The sequence below is a fragment of the Apis cerana genome, linkage group LG1 (genome assembly GCF_029169275.1).
Source record: "Apis cerana isolate GH-2021 linkage group LG1, AcerK_1.0, whole genome shotgun sequence".
In the NCBI taxonomy this organism is placed as follows: domain Eukaryota; kingdom Metazoa; phylum Arthropoda; class Insecta; order Hymenoptera; family Apidae; genus Apis; species Apis cerana.
This window is the reverse complement of record NC_083852.1, coordinates 4,642,603-4,652,755: the sequence shown is the minus strand read 5'-3', so window position 1 is coordinate 4,652,755 and position 10,153 is coordinate 4,642,603. Positions and strand designations below refer to the sequence as shown.

Here is a 10,153-nt window from a genome sequence, read left to right as displayed (position 1 = left end):
AGAATCGGGTTGTACTATTTCAAAATTTACGTCACAAGAATGACGCATCATTCCACTTTTTATTTTTTTTCAATCAATATTCTCAATATTGGTTTTTTTATTGCTATGTTTCTAAAGTTTTTCATTGAATTATTTGCTATTAGTGCCAAAATGAAAAATCTAAAAAATACCTAAAAGTTTCAGCGATCGTGCTGAATATATTTCCTGTGCTATTATTTGACCAAACCTTCTTGTTATTATTGTCATCAATTATTAAATTATTGTCTATGAAGGTTTGGCAGTTGCTTATTGTCTGCATATATGTTCATATAAATAACTTTTTTCAATTCCATAAAGTTTATAAATAAATAGCAATAGCTTAAATGTTTTCTTTAAAAAGATCATTATAACTTTCATTTGTTTTTATAAATTTGATCTTTTATATCCACTTTTTTCCTTATAATTTAAATAGTGGATATTTTTAAGTAGTAGACCAATTTCAAGTTTATAAAATATTTACTTTCATTTTACTTTTTGATATCATTTTTGATTTTCTATTTTTGTTTCTATTTGAATCTTTTTTTTAAAAAATTGTTCAATTACTTCATTTGATTTTCTAATAATTTCCTAAATAATTTAAGTCTTTTTGTGCGGCTAAATTTCTCTTTACGTTTATTTCATTTGTACGCATCAACAGCACCATACCCTGCACTCTTAGGTATTGTAAAAAGAGAACATTTGCTTAATTCAAAATATAAAGCCGACAATACTCTATCGATATAAGATAAAATCAAAAGTTAATAGGAAATTATTTCATATTCATTTAATAAGCCTCTAGTACTCCAATTTCTTAATAGTTACTTACTTTTACTTTAACTTAGAAATGTAACAAAACCTATTTCAATATATTCCATCCTTTCACAAATATTTTAATTTTATTTTTATTTTAATAATTAACTTTTGCTGAAACGATGAAAAAGATACGCATTTCTTATAAAAAAAATTAATTCTCTAATATAATTAAATATTTTAATATACATTTAAAAATTTAATTCTATCATAATTTACGTATATTTTTCTACAACAAAAGAATTACTTGTTTAATTAATTTTTAGAAAAAATAAGTAACTATTTTTGTGAACATTATAAAAATATTTCCTACCTAACCTAAAAAAAATTTTTTTTCAATAAACAACGAATAAAAAAAATATGGAAGTACTAGACGCAATTATGAAATAAACGTAATTGATTAAAAAATTATCGATATCTTAAATATATTTTCTTACGTCCGTCCAATTAGTTGAAGGATCGATGAATTTAATTCCACTGTTGATTCTGCTGTGTTACGTCGTACGCATAATCATTAATCGTTGGTGGTTGTACCAGGCTCGCGTTTATATCACTTGCGAAGGGATTCGTCGAATGGAAGGGATTGTTGGTGTTGGTTTCTGTCGACCCATAACTTATCACTGGTTTCTCCTGTTGAGCATACATATTGTCCACGGGTTGTTGATCATAATTACTCCAATCATCGGTCGCTCCACCTCCCATGGATGGTTGTTTCTATGACAAGAAGAAAATATTAATGTATATAAAATATCTTATTTAAATTAAGTTTATCTTAAATTAAGTAAGATATTAATAATCGATTTCACAAGGAAATAACTTTTCTTCCGAATATTGTTAAGAATCTTACGAGATTTTGAAAATTTTTTGAAAATCGATTCGAATTGTGATAAGTAATAATCAAATGCATTATCGATTTGAGAATCGAAGATTCAGATATTGCAATGCGAGACTATCGATATTTCAGCCGATTCCGCCCGAACTGTTCCGATCTTTTCCGAGGTTGAAATCTTGAGTATTCATACATTTTTTAAATATTATTCTTATTAAATATTCATTAATTTTCACAAATAATTGTTGATAATATTAAAAAAAAATAATACATACGATAAATTCGGATTGCATAGTGTTCGGTGGTGGCGGAATAGGTGGCTTTGCTTGTCCAAATTCATCCATAGCGAAATTCTTTTGTTCTTCCATATTAGGATCAGCCCAAGGTTGTAATTCACCGGAACAGAAAATCGCATAGAATGTTACACCGAATATATGAACACATGCTGCTATAATAAACACGTTTTTCCAACTCTGAGTATCCTGTAACACGCATAAAATTAATTAAAATTAATTTTTTTCTAGATAATCAGTTTACAGACATCTATGTGCCATTTAAAAGAGTTCGTATGATGATGTAACCAACCTTTTTCTCTGTGATGTGGTCTACAAAGATGGGTACCAGCAATCCCGCTATCGTACCGACTCCATTCGACATCCCCATCAAGATACTGGCGTATCTCGGCGCAATGTCCAAATGGTTCACGTTGAAACCGGAAATGGCGAAACCACTGCAGGCAACCCCGAACGCCAGCGCGATAATCGCCGCCATTCCATTTTTTTTCGTTGTCGCATGAGCCACCACCAAAAAGAAAAGAGCCTCCATACCGAAACCGCCACAATTGAACAGCTTCCTGACATTCGTCGTCGATAGTATTCCACGCTTTCGAATGTAATCGGCCAACAATCCTCCCAAAGGCACGATCATCGTCATCAATAAGTGTGGAAGCGAACCGATGACACCAGTCTAATGTGAAAATCGAACGTAATAGAATTTACTTTTCTTTTTATCGATAAAAAATCAAAATAATTCTTATTTATATATTCTTTTTTTTTTAATAGGTAAAATTTTAATTAGAAATTTGGATGAAACGATTATGATCATTCGCGAGACTTGCCTCGAGCAGAGCCATGTCGAAAGCTTCGTGCATAAAACGGGCTTGAAAAAGCACCAGCAGATAGAAATTCCAGGACCTGCAAAAATTAGCCACGATGATGGCGTGCACCGGCATGGAAGTCAAGAACTTCCGCCAAGGCGTCGTGGCGAATGTCGGCATGGCCATTTGGGTTTGTCCTTGGCCAAGGGAGTCTTCGATGTAACGAAGCTCGCGTGCCGAGATGCAAGGGTGTTTCGATGGCTTCTCGAACGCCAGCCACAGCCAGAAACAGTACCAAATCAACCCGCACATACCTGAAAATTCATTTATTTATTTCATACAATATTTACTCGTCTGTAAAACTTAATTGCAACAATCGTTTTAACGATTATAAATATTTTTCCAGCTGTATCGCAACGCTATTTATAATCTATTCAAAGAATTAATTGCAAGTGGAAGAAGAAATTATTTACTTCCAACGAAATCCTGGCATACCATAAAAGTAAAAGGACGCTGTCCAGCCGAAGATCGTGGTCAAGCAACCGGAAAGGGGCATTCCTATCACCATAGCAGCGTAAGAACCGCAAAATGCCAGCGTTGCTAAGCGAGATCTCTCCAACGGTGGTGCCCAATATTTCCAAATACCGTGGCAAGCTGGATACGTGACACCCTGAAATGAATTAAGAAAGGATTACTATTCTTGAAATTGTTAATTCAGCTGTTAAATATAATGGTGGACGCGTTTTTCTCACCTCCACCAAACCTTTTATAACTTGTACAATCATGTCAACGATGGGGTCCACTTTGAGTGCGCCAGGTACGAGCAAGTTTAAGAAGGAGGATATGGCGATCGCAGCACCGAATATCTTGTTCGCGGGATACAAGGAGGCGACGAATCCTCCTGGCACTTGGGTCAGCAGATAACCCCAGAAGAAGGACGAGTCAAGGGCGCTCTCTGTTCCAACTGTCCAGTTGAACCTGAGAGTGTGGTTGTCATTGTCTTCGGTGGCATTCTTCATTGCCATCTTTGCCATTCCCATATTACACCTCATACCGAACGAGATCACAAATCCTGGAAAGAAATTTGCATTGTCTCTTTAGATTTTGATAAAAATGTGAAATATCCATTTTGGAGAAAGCATTTAATTCATAATTAATAGCGTATGTTTCATGTCAGGGAAGAAATTTAAATTAAGGTATTTGAATTTAATAAGAAAAAAATAATTATATATATATATATATATATATAATAAGATACAATCTGATTCATATTTTGTTATTTAAATCAGGTGGAAAATTCTGCTCTTGTTGATTCGGATATTATAAATAGATGTGAATGGAGAAAGACGAGAAAATGTGTTTAAAAATTTACCTATACAAGCCAAAGTGGCGATGGTATATCTTTTCGATAGACAGGGGCATTCTGGCTTGCAGTAAGTATCGATGTGACGCAATGGGGGCCGTTCAGGTTCCGGGAGCGATTCGAACGAGGCTTGTCTACTGTATTCTCTCTCATCTTCGAATCCCTTATTGTCTTTGCTACCCTCACGGGGCGTTTCGAATTCCTCGTAGCCAGCATTGCTTCTTCTGAATCTGAAGTCACGAATTTTGAATAAATTTCCAAACAAAAGAGCAAATAGAATGAAAACAATCCTTTTCAAAAGAACAAACAGATTGACTTTAGAATGTTTATTCTTTAATGAAAGAATTCTAAAATTTAGAATTAATTAAAAAAGTTACAATCAAAGAAAATTATATATCACAATAAAATATAAATTTCCAAACAAAAGAGCAAATAGAAGCATTCGTACTGAAAACAATCCTTTTCAAAAGAATGAACTTAAACTAAGAATAAAATTTAGAATTAATCCTTAAAAAAGTTACAATCAAAGAAAATTATATATCACAACAAAATATAAATTTCCAAATAAAAGAGCAAATAGAAGCATTCATAATGAAAACAATCCTTTTCAAAAGAGCAAACAGATTGACTTTAATCTAATGAAAGAATGTTTAATCTAATGAAAGAATTCTAAAATTTAGAATTAATTAAAAAAGTTACAATCAAAGAAAATTATATATCACAATAAAATATAAATTTCCAAACAAAAGAGCAAATAGAAGCATTCATAATGAAAACAATCCTTTTCAAAAAAACAAACAGATTGACTTTAGAATGTTTATATGAAAGAATTCTAAAATTTAGAATTAATTAAAAAAGTTACAATCAAAGAAAATTATATATCACAATAAAATATAAATTTCCAAACAAAAGAGCAAATAGAAGCATTCGTACTGAAAACAATCCTTTTCAAAAGAATGAACTTAAACTAAGAATAAAATTTAGAATTAATCCTTAAAAAAGTTACAATCAAAGAAAATTATATATCACAACAAAATAAATTTCCAAATAAAAGAGCAAATAGAAGCATTCATACTGAAAACAATCCTTTTCAAAAGAATGAACTTAAACTAAGAATAAAATTTAGAATTAATCCTTAAAAAAGTTACAATCAAAGAAAATTATATATCACAACAAAATATAAATTTCCAAACAAAAGAGCAAATAGAAGCATTCATAATGAAAACAATCCTTTTCAAAAGAATGAACTTAAACTAAGAATAAAATTTAGAATTAATCCTTAAAAAAGTTACAATCAAAGAAAATTATATATCACAACAAAATATAAATTTCCAAACAAAAGAGCAAATAGAAGCATTCATAATGAAGCAATTCTTTTCAAAAGAACAAACAGATTGACTTTAAAATGTTTAATCTAATGGAAGAATTCTAAAATTTAGAATTAATCCTTAAAAAAGTTACAATCAAAGAAAATTATATATCACAACAAAATATAAATTTCCAAACAAAAGAGCAAATAGAAGCATTCATAATGAAAACATTCTTTTCAAAAGAACAAACAGATTGACTTTAAAATGTTTAATCTAATGGAAGAATTCTAAAATTTAGAATTAATCCTTAAAAAAAAATCAAATATAATCAAAGAAAATTATATATCACAACAAAATTTACATTAAATGATTGCAATATAACTTTTTTCATTGAAACATGGACACTAGGTTCGATAGAACTGATTAAAAGAATTGTTTATATCAAAAAATATTACATAAGGAGGAATTGGAGAGAATCGCGTGGAGCATGTGGGTTTAATTAACGCGCATAGTCAGATATACAGGAATGGGTGGCTAAATATAGCTTTAAACGATTTTTCGTGTGTTGTAATCACGAGCATGCGTGAAATTACCCAGCTAGTTTTTGCGATGCTTTGGACTTGATGGAATCGAAAGCCACGAGACCCGCCGCAGCGAATCCGGACATTTTCCAATTATTGGGGTTGCTCTCTGGCTGCAAATGGTCGCGTTGACAATTGGCAGCCCCTAAAGTACACGAGGATACATAAATCTCATGCGTAAATTTCATTTTTAACAGAAATATTCAATAAAGGGATATGCAATAAAAATTTTATAATTGATATTCAAGAAGTAAGTATTGCAAAATTATTTTTATCTCTATATATATTCTTGTATATCTCTTCAAAATACAAAATATAGTTATTACAAATTTATCATTAAAAATATCAGATAAAATTATTACAAATATCATTAATACAAATCAGAAGTTAAAATAATTTTGTGAAAACTTTTAATAACAAAATCAAATGTAGAAATCAAATTATTATAGTTGAAAGAATCAGAATTTGACTATAAATATATATAATATATAATTTATCAGGTTCTACATTTTATTCACACTAAACACTTCTTCCAATTAACTCGTCGTAATTTGTTTTCAAAATTATTTTCTATTTATTTTATTTGGGGCAATCGGTCGTCTTTTTCACTTGTTATTTTCACGTTAAAGAAACGTTTAATCCTCCTTCTTGTAATCGTCCACGAGCAATCGGTTTTCGAACAATTACCACTCATTCGATATAAAATCTTTAAACTACCCCTCGCATCCTCGAAACCAAGGTATACTTGTGTGAGGACGTTTCTTCTCGAGGTGCAAGGGGAGATCCCGTAGTAGGGGTGTTTGTTTGGAGTGGCAGTCTCTCCAACCCTAATCCTCCAACTCTCCGGGGAACGTCTCCAGAGGGTAGAAAAATGCGAGAAGAAACCACCTCCTCTCTCGACTCGTATTTTTCCCTTAACTTCCCTCGTCCAAACATCGTGCGATATATCAAGAATTTCGATATAAAATATTCGAGAAATTTACAGATAATTTTGAAAATCTAATCTTATGACGATATAATGTCTATTATAGTTGAATTAAATAATAATCCAACGATATTCGATTTCTATTTAAGAATGTATTTAAATCGACTAGCATTTTTTTTCTTACCTTAAAAATCGGTATCACTTTTTTTAAAATTATATAAATATCTCACAAATCGTCGAATTACAAATTTTAAAGGTATGTTAATTTTAAACGCGATTCAAAATTATTCTTAATTTCCAAGGATTGAATTGGAAAATTGGAAGGAAATTTTATTTATTCTTTTTTTTCAAGCAACACGCGTTGGTAAAAGTGATTAATTTGATAAAATTTCAGGGAAAATTCTGGCAGAATGGCAGTCGACTTGGTGGATATTCGAAAAATTGTTGTCAGATTATCGACTCGATCGCAAAGAGACGTATCGCGGGACAATGGCTGACGGATATTAAAACGGCACGTGACAGACAAAAGGCAGAAAATGTACAGCACGTGTACACAACGAGCTAGGGTGGAACGAGGAAGATGGAAACGACCGATTTCGCTTAATGGACTCGTTGCACATCCTTACTAGTTTTTCCACGAATTCTTAATAACAGGTGTAATCTGAAACATATCTTATCGATCTCGTGAAAGTAATTTGAATATAGAGTTTTCGTTAATGATTATTGATTTTAAAATTGATTTAGATTTGAATCTGAATTACTCGAATTGCAGCGTATATATTTTAAACACTTTATATATTTATTATATGTATTTATGAAACTTGATTTTTCTTGAATTTCTTCTAAGATTTTAGACAACGAAATGAATATATAACAAATTTAATTAATTTAATTAATTTAATTTAATGCTAGATATTTCGTTCATTGATAATATTTTTGTTAAAAAAAAAATTCGTTCCATTTTCGCATCAAAAACCCGATGCACTTTCGTGCAGATCAATACGAAAAAGTCTCTGATATTTTTCTGATCCTTGACATTTACACAATCCAAATCCTTGCACAAATCTCCCTAGCTGTATCCAAAGTCACGATTCACCAATCGAATCGATCCTTTCGAATCGTCCAATCGTATCGCACAATCAATTTTTACCACCGAAAAATCGTGAAACTAAATCCAATGAGATTCTTCCATAGATCTAACCATCACTTTTTCCACGTATCGCGAAATAAAATTCCCATATCTTTATAGAATAGACTCTTTTCAATAGAGATCTTACGAAAATTTTCTAATAGAAACAGATCACTGTTCGCAGAGAAATTACATCACGAAAATTTTTCCAAGATGAAATTCATCTTCTCTTATAATATAATTACATTACGTTGAGAAGAAATTTTGAGGATGGATTTTGCAAAAATGAATAAATCACTCACCGTTAATTGAATCCCGGGAATACAATTACGATATTTAATTTCCTGACAAAATCACCTCGTTTGTTCACACAAAAACTACGTCACACAAATCTCTTCCATAACAAAATTCACAACTCTCAAAAACACACGTTTAGAACAATTCTTCAAAAACGATCCTCAAAAAATCAACGATTACATAATTAACCACACAAATTAAATTCGATAAAAATTATAATTATTTGCATAAAGAAAAACCAGGTTCGTATATACATACGATTATCAGTTAGATCTTACCAGTTTCCTGACAGAATCACCTCACTGGTCACACTGAAAATATATCACCGAATATCTCTTTCCAAACTTCACCTCCCCACGACTTCAGCTCTCCCCCAAAAAACACCCTTGGAACAACCACCCCGATAAATTCTCATCACCAATGGATTCTCAAAATAACGGAATAACGCACGTGTATTAAATTTCACATAAAAAAATCAAAACGAGAAGAGAAATAAAGGTTTGTCGTGAGTTGAAAACAACGGACAAACCACCACTCACCAATAATTAAGTCCAGATATGATTACGAGCGGAGTAGGGTAGCAAAAGCGCGGGGTACGCGACGGAGAACGTCGACGACGTTGCCTGGCGCCGTCCACGGCGTCGGTGGGGTACCGCCAACTTGGCTTTCGATCGAGGCGCATGCGCGACTCACGGTGCCGCGACGCGATTGGCCGATGGTAGGTCGACGCATCGATATCACTGGCCAATCGTCTTGTCCAGCGAACCCTTTTAGATCGACCCCAGGCGGGGCTTTGTTGTACCCCGGCCAATTTTGCAACAACAAAACGTTACGCAGGAACAGAAATTCGTATATAACGGTATTAACGTTAATGTCCGCGTATCTTTGACGATCCCTCGGGCTTATTTATGCAACGTCCTGTAATTCAGCACGCGAAAAATACGTGAGGATAGTTTTTAAAGAGGAGTCGAACGAAGATGTTGGAAAATAGAAAGGTTGGTTGTGGACGATGCTGAGAGGTGTGGGTTTAATTGAAAGAGGGGTTGAAAAGATAATTTTTTCTAAAAGGTGTTAGAATTTGAGATAAATATAAAACGTTTCAAGTGCTTGAATGCTACAGTGATTGATATATATGAATATGTAACGAGTTTTATTTAAAAATCTTAAAGACGTGATTTTGTATTCTTTAATAAATAAATGAAGAATAATGTTAATCAGAATTTCTTCAAAATAAATTTATTAAGATTTTTAAAATAAAATCTTTAGATATCATTTTAACTAATTTTAGAAAATGTTGAAGGAATGATTTTGATTTAGAATTTTTCTTATTATTGCTATTATGATTTCTTTTATTGCAATTGGAAAATTGTTTAAAAATTATGAAATAGTTAATTTTGTATATCTCTATATCTGGAAAAAGCAATATAGCAAATAATAGTTGAAACATAAATTATATCAAAACTTTATAACATAAATTTTTGGCTGTAAGTAAAATACTCGAGCATTTAGGTTGCTCGTGAAATATGGACGGTATAAAACTGCCTGATTTCACTGTACAACAGTGTTCCTAATATCTTACTTCGTCTACACGAGATTGTCTGTTTCTACTGTAGTGGATTATGCAATTCTTTTATTTTAATTCTCATTCACTTTTTCATTTTTAAAAAAATTAAATTAACAACTTTGTTTTTTTTCAATAAAATTCCATTTTTTATTTTCACGTAGATGATAATCATTTACAAAAAGAATTTAACGTGTTAAAAATCGTATGAATGAATCTTTAGTTGAAAGTTAG

The 10,153-nt window shown here is 31.7% G+C and overlaps 1 protein-coding gene and 1 long non-coding RNA gene across 4 annotated transcripts; one reads left to right on the top strand and one right to left on the bottom strand.

Annotated features, from left to right (window-relative positions):
* Positions 1 to 56: 56 nt before the first annotated feature.
* Positions 57 to 9,008, bottom strand: LOC107994928 (vesicular glutamate transporter 1). Of its 3 annotated transcripts, none has more exons than XM_062078307.1 (9): positions 8,898 to 9,008; positions 6,020 to 6,152; positions 4,126 to 4,346; positions 3,506 to 3,825; positions 3,249 to 3,423; positions 2,775 to 3,067; positions 2,243 to 2,623; positions 1,933 to 2,139; positions 57 to 1,542 (listed from the first exon to the last, which is right to left on the bottom strand). In XM_062078307.1, exons 2-9 carry the CDS (start codon positions 6,091 to 6,093, stop codon positions 1,297 to 1,299), a joined length of 1,917 nt encoding a protein of 638 aa, XP_061934291.1. In that variant the 5' UTR covers positions 6,094 to 6,152; positions 8,898 to 9,008; the 3' UTR covers positions 57 to 1,296. The 3 variants fall into 3 exon arrangements, with proteins under 3 accessions (XP_061934291.1, XP_061934310.1, XP_061934301.1); XM_062078326.1 differs by lacking the exon at positions 8,898 to 9,008 and adding an exon at positions 8,637 to 8,890; XM_062078317.1 differs by lacking the exon at positions 8,898 to 9,008 and adding an exon at positions 8,364 to 8,666.
* LOC133666594 (uncharacterized) lies at positions 6,026 to 7,757 on the top strand. The gene is made up of 2 exons (XR_009830947.1): positions 6,026 to 6,257; positions 7,327 to 7,757. It is a non-coding gene; the product is annotated as an uncharacterized LOC133666594 (long non-coding RNA).
* Positions 9,009 to 10,153: the final 1,145 nt, after the last annotated feature.

Bases quoted from the DNA above. Each gene is read 5' to 3' on its own strand.
- LOC107994928 (XM_062078307.1), bottom strand. From the start codon at position 6,093: ATGTCCGGATTCGCTGCGGCGGGTCTCGTGGCTTTCGATTCCATCAAG. The intron at 2,140-2,242 runs GTTGGTTACATC...TGCGTGTTACAG, and splicing joins ACCACATCACAGAGAAAAAG to GATACTCAGAGTTGGAAAAA. The intron at 1,543-1,932 runs GTATGTATTATT...TTCTTGTCATAG, and splicing joins CTATGCAATCCGAATTTATC to AAACAACCATCCATGGGAGG.